This window comes from Mauremys mutica, chromosome 1 (assembly GCF_020497125.1).
Source record: "Mauremys mutica isolate MM-2020 ecotype Southern chromosome 1, ASM2049712v1, whole genome shotgun sequence".
Taxonomy (NCBI): Eukaryota; Metazoa; Chordata; order Testudines; family Geoemydidae; genus Mauremys; species Mauremys mutica.
Window position 1 is genome coordinate 11577869 of NC_059072.1, and position 17029 is coordinate 11594897.

The 17029-nt window shown below is 49.9% G+C and overlaps 1 protein-coding gene across 10 annotated transcripts in view; it reads left to right on the forward strand.

Annotated features, from left to right (window-relative positions):
* The window catches only part of PFKFB3 (6-phosphofructo-2-kinase/fructose-2,6-biphosphatase 3), a 70216-nt gene extending 66710 nt beyond the window's left edge, over window positions 1-3506 (forward strand). For all 10 annotated transcript variants that reach the window (XM_044978461.1, XM_044978436.1, XM_044978476.1 and 7 more), the window contains one exon: window positions 620-3506. In XM_044978461.1, the coding sequence (XP_044834396.1) occupies window positions 620-649 (30 nt within the window). In that variant the 3' untranslated portion in view covers window positions 650-3506. The remainder of the gene's footprint in view (window positions 1-619) is intronic.
* Window positions 3507-17029: the final 13523 nt, after the last annotated feature.

Sequence of the window (17029 nt, forward strand, 5' to 3'; positions counted from 1 at the left end):
AGCTCCCTTGCTCCACTGGAGCAGCCAGTGTGTGCATGTCTCATTCAGCCATCGTGCAGGATAGTGCTTAGCATAGGTTTGCTGAAATGAGAACTGGTGGTTCAACTTCACTAGTGCAAATTACTTGGGGTTCAAATATGTGCTAGGAGGTCTGCAGAAACAAAGAAAGACCCAGATCCCTAGTCTCCACCCACTTGGGCCTTGTGTATTCATTTATGCCTGTGCAAAATGGGTAGTATTTCACATTCACGCTGCACTGGTGTTGATTACTGTGCAGTATAGAATCCAGCAAGGCACTTACTGTCTAAATACAGACATGACACAAGCGAGGGCCATGGACACAAACAATAGAGGGCAGAGGGTGAGAGGCAGGCGGCATGCTGATGAAAATCTCCTCTGTTGCTTTTTTGTTTATTTAATCCTGGCTGTTCCCTCAGTGCGCATCGTCTGACCTGCCTACGTAGCAGATGCTTTTGCAGTGATCCCTACAGTGGCTCTGTGTTAGCCTTCCCTTCCCCATGTCCCATCTGCATGTACAGGATGCTGCTGAGTTTCTTGCTGTTTGGTTTCCGAGTTACAGGGCAAATCCAACCCCTGCTTTGCTTTCTTTCTTTGCAAGAACATGAACAGCTCCCAGAAGCAATCATGATTTCTTCAGGGCTGTTGGAAGCCTACGGATGACGCCGATTCCATTTCATCGTCATTTCTGATGTTTGCTTGTATCGTACTCCTCCATTTGACTCGAGGTCGACCCTTGGCTGCTTCTACCATAGCTGTTCGTCTGCCGACTGGACTGTATTGAGTTGGGGAGAGAGAGAGAGAAGAGCTCATCAACCTGGAAAAAGTGGATTCAACAGCCAATCCATAGGCCATCTCTTTTTATGTCTCCTTGGGTGTTCGATATATCCTAGCAAGCTGTAACGTGCTTCTAGTGCACTGAGTTGCTGGACTTTCTTTTTGTGTGTAAGCGACGTGACCTTGCAGGGATGGCTGGTACTGCTCCGTCTCCTCCCGTTCGTGTGTATATATGTGGAGGAGACAGGGTGAGCAGAGAAATACAAAAGGGGAGGGATGTCTTTAACTCCTCCGTGAACCGGGCACTCCTTATTGGTACCGGCGATGGCCTGTGATATGCACGCAGCCAGGCTCTTCGCGGCATGTGACCTGACGGCAGAGGCAGTTGGGTGACATCCTTGACTGTTGAAGCAGAACTCTACGGCCGTGTTTACCAAAACAACAATTCTATAGCTCTGTAAATATCAACGGGATCTGCCGGGCTTGTACATCTGCTTCTGAGACAAATGGAATCTGCTTTTAGCCTCGACCTGAGAAGCGCTGGCTGAGGAGAGATGGTTTGAGCCACTGGGCGTGGCAGTGAGGCTTGGACTGGGGGGAAGCCCCACCTTGCTGTTGTTTGGCTGAGGGTGGGGGAGGGGAGGAGCACAGGCCTATGTGATCCAAGAGGCGTTTCCTTGTCATTCATCCCCCCGCCCCCCCCTCCACTTCCCAGAGGTTTTTACCCTGCACTTGAGCAGGATTTGCTGATCTAAAGTAGGTGTCTATGCTAGGCTAGGTGGGTTTGGCAGACACACAGCCCTCTTGGGGATGCATGGAGGTCTGTCTGTCCGTGAGGAGCAAGTTCTTTTGTGTGTGTGTGGAAAAATCCACATTCAGAGGCATTTAAACAATAGTTTCTTTTTATAAACTGCTTGGTTTTGCACTTTACATGTGGCAGGGGTGTGACTCCCCCCCCAGCCCCCACTCCAATCCTGCCTCTTACAGATGAAGCCTAGATACTTGGATGCTGTACTGCGTGAGCTGAAAGATTCAGACTGCAAAGCAGTGGGTAGTTACAGTATTAGCGGTGGGGAGGGGTAGAGGGTGGGTGTGAGGTACTAATTTATGGACTAGTCGTAGGGACTGGTCAACTTCCAGTTGTTCTGTATGTGAGTCTCTTCTTGACCGTCTGTTCTGTGTTTCAAGTTCAGGGGCTTAAGCCCAAGAATAACCACTACTGTGTCGTTTGTGCAGAAGTTCGTGTGCGCTTGTGTTCTCCTTGTACAGCATTTGCTCCCGCCTGGCTTCACTCCAGAAGTGGGGAGAGGAGAAGACTATTGAAGTAGTGTCTCGTTTTTCCTTGGCCCGCCAAGCCCTAAATCTTGGCTAGTCCCTGTGCTCTCTTTTGACCCCACCGCACGCTCTCTCCGGTGCGCCAGCGCTGAGCCAAAGAGCAGAGTGGAGCTCAAGCAATACATTTATTGTCTTAACGGTTTAAAGTGCAGCTGAATCGTATGCTGAAAGGATGTACCCTACAGTCCATTAGCAAAGCGGGCGGGGGTCCTGAGCTGTCAGCATTGTGCTGGGGAGTTCTCCACTCATGTTTGTTTTATTTCTTTGTATTCGCTCTTGCTTCAGGTAACTGGTTAGTAGGTGAGGTTCCTGCAGAGGGGAGCAGAAGGGCTCTGGTGAAATGTGGTTACTTCTTTGGAAAGGTGAACCGCAGTGCCTAGTGCTTTAGTCTTGCACAGTGAAAATGCTTTGTACCTTTGTACGTTTTAAAGCAGCACCAGGGAAGGGCCGGTAGTGGCTCTCTCAGCCCATATCTGACCCTTGAAGATATTTTTATTGGTGACCTGCCATTGTGAGGTTTGTTTATATACAGCTATTCTTGTAAAGATGAAGTGGAAGAATTTTTTTGTTTTTGAATAGCTGTGATAAATGCAGAGTTCCCTTTTTGCCTGCGTGTTTTACGTCTGCCATTTAGTTTCATTCGTTTTAGAGAGACTAATTTTTAGAGAGTGAGTGACCTATCTTTTGGACGGCTTCCCGAGGAGTTTAACTTTCTCCCCCTGCTACGGAAAGATAACGCAGCAAACGCAAACATTCGGGCCCGGGATCCATTTTACACACACTCAGACTTCAAAACAAACTGTATCTCCCGTTCCGAAAATAACTTCATATTGGTGGGGCCTACAAAAACTGGGACTCTGTCTGAAAAGGAGCATGTTTAGTTGAAAGGGAAAGGGGTGGAATATCGCTTCAGACCAATCCCCCGATGCAAAGAGGTGGTGGCTTGGAGGAGGAGTTAGTCAAGCAAAGGGGCTTGCTGGGATTGGTTCTGTCCATCGTGTTCCCCTGGCAACTTGACACCAATTCTCCTATTTCTACAAACAGCAAATATTGGGCCCGGGCCGTGCCATTATAACACAGGGTGGGTGGGCAGAAGGGGCTAACTGAACCACACCAATGACTTTTGTGTGTTTTGTGATACTTGAATTTATTTTTTTATAATTTTATAGCGAAGTGCTGTTTATTTATTTAATGTATGCTGCAGAGCTTGGAGAGAAGGGTAGGTCTTTTGGGGTTTATTTTATTTTGACTTATGATATGTTACTTGTATTCTGTATATATGTCGGGAATAATTGCCTGAGATGAAAGCTGTGCCAGTTTAAGAACAGGGTATGCCTTTCAGAAATTTGTATATTTTGCAGCTGCTGGACCAATAAAATACCTTGTTGAAATAGACACTGGGCGTGATCCTTCATTTGGCAACAGTATTCTTCTCATTCATGGTTTCCCTGCTGTGCCTAATGCACTGACAAGCACCCCTTGAATGCAACTAATGTTTGACTTACTGTACATGGGCAGATCAACTCCGTGCCTTACAAAGTGTGAGCTGCACAGGGGGCGACCCGCACAGCACCCCGTTGTGGTTAGCGAGGTTGGACACCGGCACAGGGGTGTTATCCATGCAAGCTATGGTGGCAATTGTCACTGAGGGGTATGTCTACCCAAGAAAGAAAAACCCGTGGCTGGCCCATGCCAGCCAACTCAGGCTGCGAGGCTGTTTCATTGCTGTGTAGTTGTGGGACCCTATGAGGTGGAAGGGTCTCCCAAGCCCAGAAGTCTACACAGAAATGAAACAGCCCTGCAGTCCAAGTCCGAGTCGGCTGGCAAGGGCCAAGTGCAGCTTTTTCTTTGCTGTGTAGACATACCCTGAGTCACTTGTTGGAGAGTGGCAGGCAACCAGCATACTGCAGAATGGTGGGGGTAGTGGACACAGCCAGGGGGCAAATCCAGCCCATGTGGAAAACTACTTTGGAATCCTTAGCACCCACGCTGGTCAGAACTTTCAAAGGTGGGCGTCTAAATGGCAGATCCAGACAGATCTTAAAAATCAGACCACTTCTACTTTGGTGTCTAAGACCTTTTAAACAGCGGCAACTTCCAGTGGAGTTATGACGGAAGCTACTGATGCACAGCAGCATTGTAAACTGGCCCACTTTTATTTAGCTTAAAGTGCAATAGAAACTCCCTGTAAAACGGAAGTGGTCTTGCTATTAGGGGACCGCCACTGGTGTGTGCTTGGTGCTCTGTGAGATAAAAATACACAGCCTCTGCCCCTACAAATATCACAGTCTGGATGGACATCCCTCTGCACTGGGAGAGCAGGAAGAAAGCTCAGTCATGCAGCTTTTCTAGTGGCCGACTCTGGGTTTAAGAGACTGTCAGACCTATTGGGTTTATTTCTCAGTTGAATATCTAGGACTCACGGCTTAATGGCCCCAGCCTCTTTAAAGAGGTGTCACTAAGACCAATCGCACCCCATGCGCTGCAGGTTTGAATGTGAAATGGATGAATAGTTGCCATCGAGCATGTGTTCAAAGGTGGCTGACGTTTTTGAGCTCAAGCCCTCTTTTCTCTTTCTGCGCTAAAAGCAGTCAGAGGACGGTCACGCAGTTTTCTTTGGAGACCATCAGCCAAAACAAAAGACAGCAGGAACACCGCGGGAGAGAGTTGTTGGTTAACTCCCCTGCAAGGGCTTTTCCTGGCTCAGCAGAACAGTAAGCAAAGAATACTTTGTTTCTCTTAGGGTGACCAGACAGCAAATGTGAAAAATCGGGACGGGGGTGGGGGGGCAATAGGAGCCTATATAAGAAAAAGACCCCAAAATCGGGACATCTGGTCACCCTAGTTTCACCTCCCCATCTAGGGCTTTGTTCTGTTCCCTTTGACGTGGATTGGCAAACCTCCCGTTTGAACGGGAGAGGTTCAAGTCCTTAGCTGCTGTTACCGAGAGGCCTGAGCAGCCAAGTTCTGGTTCCAGTTTCCCCACAATGGGGGGGCATCGGGTTGGGCCTTTGGGCAGCCGGGAGCCAGTTGCAAAGGTTGGATGTGGCTATGAATGTCTCCACAGTCCAGGAGGGGTTGGACCCAGCTGGTTCGGGCTCATCTCTGTTAATTAACCCTTTGGCTGACGCAGCACAGGCCCCTGCTATACCTTCGAGCTGGTGCACCCCATATCTAGGCTTTGCAGAATGGGTTACTTCAAGTCAGGCTTCAGCGTCCGCCCCATCCTAACTGGGCCAGTTTAGAGCAGCTCTTTGAGACGGGCCAAACTGCAACATGTTGATGCTTTGGTTGTAGTTTTGGAGGGTTCTGCATTTTATAAACCCCTGCTCCACCCCCGCTCCAGAACACACCACATCCATGGGCCTGGATTAAGGCAATCCAGGGTCCTAGGCACACTGCCACACAGATCCACCTGGGGCTTCACTCCTGCACTGGGGCCTTCCCCCCAACCTTGGAGTGGTGGTGGTGGTAGGGCCAGCAGCATGGGGGAAGGGATCCTCCCTGAGGGGTAGCAGTCAGGTCCCCACTCAGAAGCAGAGGAAGCAGCAACCTATCTGCTTGGCTGGGGTGGGCTGGGTCTCCCACAAAACATCCCAGCAGAGGATTGTGCATGGCGGTTTGTGTCATGTTTTCTAAGATCCTTGGTGTCCTACTAGGCTGCTCCTGTGGGTGGGGGAGGCAATTGGGTGATTTCTTCTCTCCCCACTCTCTGTTTTCATCGGGTGGGTTGGCAGGGGACTAGCTCCCAGAATTCCCCTCCAAAGGAGGGTTAGCAAGCTGTTCTCTGTGAATTTTTGTTTGCTTGTTGAGGAGCCAGTTGACAGGCCTACTTCCTACTCCAACTCTCCTGGGAGGCAGGTGACTTGTCCAGCCCCTGCTCCCAACCTTACCACTGTAGCAAGGGCATCCAGAAACTCATGGGACAAGACTTCCCAGAGTGCACTGCTGCAGGACAAAACCCTTAAAGTCAGAGCCCCACAGGGCACTGGGCCATTTAAAGATCCTCAACCGGGGTAAACTGAAGTCAGTAGAGTTGTGTCAGTGGAGCTACGTGGATTCACATGAGTTGAGGATCTGGGATCCAGTTTCTGCTGAAGAACTCTGGGCCACTAGCCCCCAAACCAATGCAAAGAGAGAGCAGTCCAGTCAGTCACCTTTGGAAGAAGCCAGAAGGAGGGTGTCTAGAGGGGGTCTGCTCCTGGAACTGAGGAGGGGATGGGGGTAGAGATGGTGAGTCAACCTAGTAAAAACCCAGAAGTCGTGAAAAAGAGGAAATCCCAGTGTTCCCATCCTGTCCACAGCCCAGTAGGGGATACCAGGGTGGCTCTGGGCAATGGGAAACGGTGTTCCTCCTGGTTGGATAAGTATCCAAACTTTGGAATGCTCCTCCAAAGCTAAGCCTGAACCTTGTTCATTTATTCATGGTCACGGGCCATAGCATTCCAGGTGGAGTTTACAATCCAGGCATCGTTCCCTTGTTTTCTTTAATCGATGCAGTTTTCAGCTAGAGGCCGTGGACGCTCTTGGGGAGGGAACAGCGGTGCACTGCAGAAACCACCATCCCACAGGCTAACCTGTGCTCGTTGTTACCTCCATTAAGCTCAGGGGAGCTGCTGTGGATTTACTCTGAGGTAATGGAGGGCAAAAGCTGCCCCCAAGGGATAAACTCCTTGGGCCAGATTGTCAGCTGGTGTAAATCAGCGTAGCACCATTGAAGTTAATGAAGCTAAGCCAGCTTTCACCAGCTGAGGAGCTGGCCTCTTGCACAGAAGCCTAAACGGGCCCAGCGACCAAACTCCCCAATGGACACCAACTCTCCATGAAGGTTTGAAGCACCCTGGCAGAAGGTGATGTGGGGATGACGGGGAACTTGCCCCTGTTACCTGTTCTGTGGCTAAATAGGACCATGGTCTCCAGCTTGGGACACCAGTGGAGGAAGGGAGGGAGCTGTCCCGAAAAAAAAAACAATCTCGCTCGTATGTGTTACCCAAAGCTAATAATAGCCATTAGCCATAACATATGAGCACGCTGCCTCCCCTGTTTACCAGACAAGCAGAAGCTGTGCAGAAAGGCCAGATAGCATTGGCCTTGCTCTGCTTACCCAGATAAGAAGCTTGCTTGCATAAGCATTACTTGGATCAGGGTATTTTCAAGGCTATCGGGAAATTTCTGCTGCCCTGAAGTCTCTGGTGCATCGGTCTCCGTGTTACACCGGTCACTGCCTGTCATGCATGTTAAGGTTCACGAGACACGTGTTGTGGGATTAGAATGTGAGATACTGAGCTGATTATGCTGGGAGTTGTGTGTGAAGGACTGGCCTTGGGCTTGTTCTCATTGGCCAGCTAATTGTAAATAGGATACAGGTGTGTAGGATAATTACCCTATGGGTTACAGCTGCAGCTGTGTTGATTTGATTAATCAATTAGCCACCATCTTGTATATAAGAGCATGCTGGGAAATGAATAAAGAAGCATATGCATACACACACACGCTGTCTCTCTCTCTCTCTCTGCTTGGGCTCTGTTCCTGCTCGAGTGCGATGCAACAACGTGTGACAGCATCAACAACCAATTTCTGCCTGTGCCAATGGGCTTATTCCAACAGAGCCCAACTCATGAGGAAGCCACCATAGAAAGGTCTATGTGTTAACCCCATGGTGGCTTGGCTGGAGATTCCCGTGCCAGCCAGGGATCTAATTCTGCTACTAGAGGATACATGCCCTGTTGGCTCTAAAGCAAGTCATCTACTCGGGAAGGAGAAGAGGGCCACCGGAGCTTCTCATAGTGTATCTAGGCTACGATACATCCTGTGGGTAACAGATTCTGATAGTTGCATGTTACCATGGTGTCGTACTTAAAGTATTGTCCAGGATCTTTTCAGGGGGAATAAGGCAAAACGCCATGTTTATTAGTAATACATGTAATTAACACTGTATCATATGCATATAATATATATATTACACTTATGCATTCACACACACACACGCACACTCCATCTTGTTGTTACCAATTAGTTGCCCCCCCTAACTGCACTGGCCAGGTGAGTTAGGTGGGGGAGGGGGTGAAGCCAGGCTTCTGATCCGGATCGATGCTCCCATGTTGACAAGATGAGCCCCGGGGTCCTCTGCAAGACACCTCACCTTTATAGCAGCTTCCCTCTTATGCAAATCTGTACCAGATTCAAAATCTGTGTCTGTGTCCCTTGGTCCTTTGTCCTGCTTTCTTCTGGGTGTTGTCCCGATGCTGCAAAGAGGGTATTTCCAAAAGAAGGTCCTTGCTTCTAACCCCCGAGGCTGTCAATATGTCTGCTCCTCTTTAATGAGCCCGCTTGACAGGGTTTATTGTCCTTGGGTCTGGCTTCCATCCCCTCTGCAAGGGTTGCAGCTGTCTGGAGGTGCTGCCTTCCCGCCTTCCTCGTTCACACCTCCTTCATTCAACAGGGCAATTGATTAAGGGAGTTGGGGGAGATCTTATTTTACTCCTAGCAAAAAGACATGTTTCTTCTACTTTAACTATCCTTAGGGGCTATAACATTATACCAAGGCTTAACACAGTTTTCTATAAGTTTTTCTATATAGGGATCGGATACAAAGTTGTATGAAAATAGCTTAATACAGAGTTATACAAAATAGCTTAATACAGGGATTTATCTACAGCGGTAGGTGCAGGAGAGAGAACGTTTGGGGCACAGACTCGGTTTAAAGGGGCTAATCCTTGCGCAAGTCTCTACCAGTCAGGATCCTTACCTGTGCTATAGAACAGAACACACAGCAGCTATAGCACCTGAGTGTCTCGCCCCCTCAGGAGGCTTCTGCGTCTCTCATAAATTCTTCCTGCATTCCTTCCTCTTTCCTGTTCCTCCAGCCCCACCACATAAAGGTCGAGCATTTCTGCTGTCATCACTGGGTGGAGAGGCCTCGGCGATCAATGGGAGTTAGGTGAATCCCACTCCTGGGACCTGTCATGGCTGCTCTTTCTTATAAGACTCAGGGATGCAGCAGGGGGTTGCCAGTATAGTCTCCTATGGTCTCCATTGTTTGCTGGATTATTGCTCCAGTATTGACTCTTTTTCCAGGACCAGTCCTGCCAGTTAACTCGGTGCCTCGAACGTTGGCAGGAAGTGGAAGGGACATGATCACAATGGACGGGACTGAATATTGTTGGAAGTATTGGTGAGGTCCTCGACCACCTTTTTTCAGAACAGTCATCTCAAAAGAGACCTCTTACCATGGTGCTTTGGCCTGGCCTGAGAGCCCTCAGCTCCTGCACATGTGGAGCACACGGGTGTGTTACAAAGCATCCAGCCTCCCTCCCTCCCCCGACTCGCTTCTTTGTGACGTACATTTTGTACCTTTGCAAAGAGGAGACGTTCCTCCAGGCAGGGCAGCTTTAAAGGTTACTCCTGACAGGAGGCTCTTTTCTCTGCTCTTTCAATCTAATCCTCGCCCGTTCACCAGTCTCGGCAAGCTGCTCCAGCAGTAGCAAAGCCACAGAACTTGTGGGTGCCACTACAACAGAGATCCCAGCTGAGCCAGTTCTGGAAGGCATTACAGCCAGTAGAGCTACGTTTGTATAACGCGGGAAAGGATGAAATCAAAGGAGTGAACCTTTATGGTGCAACAAGTGAGCCCTCCAGAAGCACGTATTACTTAGACTGAACACAGGCACTCAAACCCCTCACACTTGAAGAAATTGGAGAGAGGCCCAAGGAGAGCAACACAAATGAAAAAAGGTTTAGAAAAGGGGCCATGTTTAGTCTTGAGAAAAGAAGAATGACGGGGAGGCCTGATGATAGTCTTCACATATGTTAAGGGCTGTTATAAAGAGGATGCTGACCAATTGTTCTCCATGTTCACTGAGGGTAGGACGAGACGCAATAGGCTGAATCTGTAGCAAGGGAGGTGTGGTTAGATCTTAGGAAAAAACTTTTTAACTATGAGGGTAGTTAAGTTCTGGAACAGGCTTCCAAGGAAGGTTGTGGAATCCCTGGCGCTAATGAGTTTAAAGAACAGGATAGATAAACAGCTGTCAGGGATACTTGGTCCTGTCTCAGTGCAGGGGGCTGGACTAGATGACCTCTTGTGGTCCCATCCAGCCCCACATTTCTAGATTCTATGCACCTCTCGGCTGAGGGCATGGGACAAGTTTTTGGGGTTTGACTGCTGTGGCAAGGAAAAGTAAACTTGGCTACATTTTTTGGCTAGTAAAGGAGCAAAAAAATTAGCCATCAACATGGACATTACCATCAGGTGGTTCCTGCAACCTAGTGCAGGGATGAGCAAGTCCCTCTGTGCTAAGCAGCTCTGGTGAGACTGTGCTTGGAATCTGGCTTTCCGTTCTGGCCACCCAAATGCCAGCAAGATGTAGACAAACAGGAGGAGGGAGTGACAAGAGCTCCAGTCAACGGAGGGCCCGAAGGGATTGATTTCAGAGCAAAAACATTCTAGGAGATGGATAGAGCTTAGCTAAGCATCCTCCTAAGATAGGCTGTGATTAAACAAGCTGCACTTACCAGTCACACCTGGTGTTTTAACCACCCAACGTTCAGGACTGATTTGATCTTAGAGATTGGAGACCAGCCACACAATCTGGATCCAAGTTTGGATCCCAGATGAAACCCCCTTCACCAACATCAGGGCCATGGTGTTGAGAGAGAGAGAGAGTGTGTGTGTGTGTGTGTGTTAAAGACATAGAGTACAGCAAGGAGTTCTTTAGTGTGCACCAAGGGGATATAACTGGAAATTAAGAAAAGGAGAAATGTATTATTTGCATTGTGATAGTCTCTAGCATCCATAGTCATGGCCTGGGACCCCATAGTCCAAGATGCTGAACAGAAAGACTGTCCCTGCTCCAAGGAGTGTACAGTCTAAGTGTAAGACAAGCGACAACAGATGGATATAGACAGACAGACTGGAGAGCACAGGGAAAGCCTGAATAGCAGGAAAACGCTCTCCTGGCGTAAGATATCTTAGCCTGTAAAACAGCCTCCCAAAGGAGTGGTTGAGTTTTGGACATTTAAAACTAGGTTGGCCAAAGCCCTGGGGAATTAACTGTCGGACACAGCGTTGCATTGGCCCAGTGGGATGGACGAGAAGAGCTCGTAGCTTTTTTCCCAGTCTCTAATTTCTATGCTGCTCCGCAAAGGAATGATCCCTGGAAGAGCCGCGTAACCATAATCGGCTGTTTCCTGAAGCTCGGCACTGATGCAGCAAGTGGTCGGTGACTGAACTCGTGGGCAATAAGCTGTATCAGCCACTCGGCTGCTTTCCCTTTGTGCCTCTGAAATATTGTATGGCGCAGGGGCTGGCCTGCTCTCCGTTGAAGGCAATTAGCCCTGAGGTAAGAGATGATGGCTTACGTCAGCTATGGAGATGCATTTCCCTGAGTGCGCCATGTCCCTGCTCCTCTGCTTACCTCCCAGCGCTTGCTGGCACCAAACAGCTGTAGCAAGCTCCGGGAGGGAGGGGGGAGGAGCGGGAATGTGGTGCACTCAGGGAGGAGGCGGGCAAGAGATGGGGCTGGGGCGGGGATTTGGGGAAGGGGGTTGGAATGGGGCTGGGAGGGGGCTGAATTGGGGCAGGGACTTTGGGGAAGGGGTCGGAATAGGGGCAGGGAGGGGCAGAGTTGGGGTGGGGACTTTGGGGAAGGGGTTGGGAGGGGGCGGGGTAGGGGTGGAGTTGGGGTGGGGCCGGGGGCAGAGGGGGGTCGAACACCCACTGGTGCCAGAAGACGTCGGCACCTATGACCCGGCCCATCCTGGCTAATAGCCATTGATGGACCTATCCTCCATGAACTTATCTAGTTCTTTTTTGAACCCTGTTATAGTCTTGGCCTTCACAACATCCTCTGGCAAAGAGTTCCACAGGTTGACTGTGTGTTGTGTGAAGAAATACAGTACTTCCTTTTGTTTGTTTTAAACCTGCTGCCTATTAATTTCATTTGGTGACCCCCTAGTTCTATTGTTATGAGAAGGAGTAAATAACACTTCCTGATTTACTTTCTCTACACCAGGCTTGATTTTATAGCCCTCTAAGCTATCCCCCTTTAGTCGTCTCTTTTCCAAGATGAAAAGTCCCAGTCTTATTAATAATCTCTCCTCATATGGAAGCGGTTCCATATCCCTAATCATTTTGTTGCTCTTTTCTGAACCTTTTCCAATTCCAATATATCTTTTTTGAGATGGGGCGACCACATCTGCACGCAGTATTCGAGATGTGGGTGCACCATGGATTTATACAGAGGCAATATGATATTTTCTGTCTTATTATCTACCCCTTTCTTAATGATGCCCAACATTCTGTTCACTCTTTTGACAGCTGCTGCACATTGAGTGGATGTTTTCAGAGAACTATCCACAGTGACTCCAAGATCTCTTTCTTGAGTGGTAACAGCTAATTCAGACCCCACCATTTTATATGTATAGTTAGGATGATGTTTCCGATGTGCATTACTTTGCATTTATCAAAATTCAGCTCCACGGAAAGCAAAGTGTGCTGCATCAGTTACCCAGCTGAGGAGCTGGTCCATATAATGCAACAAATCAGTGGCCACCTAGAGATTCACAGTTGTTCCTATGCTGCATGTTTGGCCATTCAGAACTTCATGGCAGCAGGACTAGCACTCGAGTCCTTCTGCTCCGGAAGCACAGACATCTAGCGCTTAGCTGTCATTATGACAGGTGCCATACAAACCTGGCATTTAGAGAGAGTTAAAGGAGAATCTCTGTCAGCTGTTAGCACTAGGTGGCCTATGACACACAGTTGAGCAGTGCCGATGCTGGCCAGCAGAGGGACTGCTACAAATGCACAATAGTAATGACGATATTAATGCCTAAATTGGGGCCTGATTCTGCGGTCTTGCGCCATGTACCACTGACTCCTATCCACTCCGTGTGCGTGAGAAATGCTTGAGTTGGGAGGGAGAGATCCTATAGCTAGCTGGAGCCGAGCCAGCTTACGGACTGGAGGAAATTTGCCCCTTGGGTGGCGACACCGCTGATTCTGAATGCCCTTCCCTTGAGGCCCGAAAATAAACAGGATGGCCGAGGAGAAACAAAACAAACCAGCAAGTCCTGGGCGGTACCTCCCCCCGCCCCCCCCCACTCCTGTGTTTGCGAGGCACGCGGCCCTGTAATACCAGGATCAGCAGCTTTGAACGTGACCTTTGGTAACCTCTGCTGTGGGCCAGTGCAGCTGAAATAGGACGAAGTCAGACAGAGGGGTTAGAACAGAGCAGCCAGACAAACTCTAACTGCCACGTCCGAGCAGCTTTCGCTGCTCCCCTGGCGCGTCCCAGCCTCTCCCAGAAGGGTCCAGCGAGCCTGGAGAGTTGCAATAACTGTTGCTGAATGCCACCCCCCGCCCCATCCTACCCCACAAATCGTTGGGATTCTGATCCTGCCTTGGCCGCTCCTAAGACCCGGCCAGGAAGAGTTGAGCCAACGCACCAGCCAGCGAGCACCCCGCACGGCTTGTCCTGGCAGGTGCCGTCACGCTTCCCACAACCTGCCCACGCGTAGCAGCACACGGAGGCGTACGCCACTGGTATTTCATAACACGCCTGCCTCTGAAGCGTCGCTTGGAGGAGTACAAACAGCCGCCCTGCGTTAGATAGTTTGGCCAGGTTAACTTTTGTTTGGCAGGGGAAGACAGCAATGGTGTAGCCACGGGTGGGCCCGGGTGGGCTGTGGGCCACACACTTAGCATACGGGCCCACCCAAATATAGCTGCCTCTCCCCACGTTGGGCTGGCTCCTTGGGGCTCTGGGCCCAGAGCCCAACTCCTTCTGCTTGGGTCGGGCTGGCTCTGTGCGTGTCCAGAACCAGAGCTCGGCCCAGGTCAGGCTGGCTCTGGGACCAGAGCCTGATTCCTTCTGCCCAGGTTGAGCCAGCTCTGTGGACAAAAATTTTCATTTTTTTTTAAACTTTCAGGGGTCTCCCCTGTCATATTTTTACTTTCCCTTAACCCCTCACCTCCGACTGGAAAAAAAGGGAAGGGAAGAGAATACACTAGAGAGGAAAGTGGGGATTTTCCCACTAGTGCAAACAAATTATAAACATTTTGAAGAATGTTAAGGCTTTTTTCTCCCAAATATTTTAATTTCCAAAAATTAATGATTTGCAGACAGGAAATATCATTTTTCAATTAAAAGTAGAGAAAAAAAACCCCTTGCCATCAAAAAAAATTCCCGCCAGCCCTAGTTGTGAGAGCAGAATTAGGCCCATTATTTCAATACTTGTTTCCCTACCTCATAGCAGAAAGGAGTTCAGAGACAGGCAGTGAAAATGATCAGAGCCAGGGAAAGATTGCTGGAGGGAGGGAGAGATTGACACGATTAGGACCATTTAGTTTAAGGAGGAGAGTGGTGTAGAGGAAGTGATTCAGGCACGCCTCGCTGTGGTTTCATTCAACTCATCCTGGCTTTCAAGGGCCATGCAATGAAACAAAAGGCAACACATTTCAAACTGCTAACGGCCGCTAACTAGGCTGTGAAAGGCATTTTCACAAGATAGCTCTCAGGCCTGGAGCTTAGTAGGATTAACAAAAGGTTCAACTAAGGAGCACGTCCACAATTAGAAAAGGGATAGAAACCTTCAAGTTTCAGAGCAGGAGCCAACTGATAGCCTGAGATAAAGGAAAAGTTTCCTCTAGGCATCTGATTCATTACAGGGTTCCTTGCACGTCCTCTGATGCTGGCTGCTGTGGGAAATGGGACTAATGGACTAAGCAGACCGGTGCTCTGATGTGGCAGTTCCTCTGTTCTTATTCCTGGAGAAGGGACAGACCCAAAGCCTTGAATTCCAGCCCCCGCAACTTGGAAATCCACATCCAACGGTGCTGGTACAACGGGTATAGTGGGGGTGCTGAGAGACTTGAACCAAACTGTAAACCCTGTTTATGATGGAAACCACTTCAAGCCAGGGGATGCAGCAGCACCCAGCACCCCTCATTCCAGCACCTCAGTCAGGGGTTCTCGCAACAAATTTTTTGGTGGCCTCAGAGTGCGGCTACCAACTCTCACCAATGGCCACACTGACTCTTTTTTTAATAAAATACTTAATTAACTTTAGGAAAAACAATTAAATATGCACAGAATCACATCCAAATCATTAACAACAAGGAGTCCTTGTGGCACCTTAGAGAGACTAACACATTCATTTGGGCAAATCATTGTAATGTATATATGTAGGGTTTTTTTGTCAGACTCAATAACAAAAATAACACTATAAAAGCAGCAAAGAATCCTGTGGCACCTTATAGACTAAGTGATGTTTTGCAGCATGAGCTTTCGTGGGTGAATACCCACTTCTTCGGATGCAAGAAGAACTTGCATCCGAAGAAGTGGGTATTCACCCACAAAAGCTCATGCTGCAAAACGCCAGTTAGTCTATAAGGTGCCACAGGATTCTTTGCTGCTTTTACAGATCCAAACTAACACGGCTACCCCTCTGAAAAATAACACTGCCTCTAGGGTGACCAGACAGCAGATGTGAAAAATCGGGGCAGGCGGTGGGGGTTAATAGGAGCCTATATAAGAAAAAGCCCCCAAAATAAAATCGGGAGCAGTGGTCACCCTAGCTGCCTCCCACTTCGGCCCCCCACATCCACGGCTTAGTGAGTCGCGGGGCTTGCTGTGAAAAGTGATAGTTGTATATTTGTTAATATCACAGCGCACTTAGTAGTTGGGTGACCAGACATCCTGATCAAATCGGGATCAATCCCAATATTTAGGTGTTTGTCCCGCGTCCCATTCGATCTTTGGTCGGGACGCAATTTGTCCCGATATTTCACTCTGCCGGCAGCACTCGGCCTTTTTTTTTTCTTTTTCTTTTTGCTCCACTGGTGGACCCGCCCCGCAATGTGTCCCGATATTTTCTCCCTCTCATCTGGTCACTCTACTTAGTAGCTACCTGGGAGGCTCTGAAAAGTGATAAGTGATATTAACAGACATACAAGTATCACTTTGCTGAGAAAAGTGATACTTGCATGTTTGTTAATATCACTTTTCTCAGCAAGCCCCAGAACTCTTTAAGCCCTGGATGGGGGGGCGAAAGGGGGGAGGTAGCGGGGGCCAGAGGCGATGGTGGGATGGATGTGGGGCTGGGGGAGGCAGCGGGGGCCCTGGCAGTGAGGGTGATGGATGCGAGGCCAGGAAGGCAGCAGGGTCCTGGGGGTTGTGGGGGATGGATACAGGGCTGGGGGAGGCAGCGGGGTCCAGACGCGATGGGGAATGAGTCCCACTGTCGCATGGCTAGAGCCTCGGCCTGATGTCTGCTGCCACGCAGCCAGGACCAGGCCTCAGTGCCCGTGGCCAGAGCCAGCGCTCTTTGCTGTGCGGCCAGGGTCAGGGATCAGCACCCAGGGCCAGGTCCCACCACCGCGTGGCCGGAGCCCAGGCACACACAGCTGTGGGTCAGCGCCTGATGCCATGCAGCTGGGGCAGGGGATCAGTGCCAGGGGCTGGGGCCTGCATGGCCGGAGCTGTGGGTCGGCGCCTGCTGCTGCTGTGCAGCTGGAACCAGGGGCAGGAGGCTGAAGCCCCACAGCTGGAGGCCAGGGCCACGTGGCCAGAGCCGGCGGGGTCAGTACCCGCCGTCCCACGGCTCGAGCCCAGGCCCTTACGGCCAGGTTCCTGAAGTCCCACTGCTGGAGCCTGCTGCCCAACCCCCCTCCCCGCACCTTGCTCCTGCAGCGTTGTGCCCCACCTCTCTCCAGAGGCGGCACATCCAGGAGCAACAAGGAGGGAGGGGGAGGGGCAGATTCTTTATGCCCCCCCTCCCCCGCCAATCACCACACAGGAGGCTGTCACGGCCGCACAAAAAGCGTCTGTGGCAGCCACGGTGGCCGCATTTGAGAAACGTTGACCGAGGTCCAGAGAGGATTCAGATTCCTCTCTGC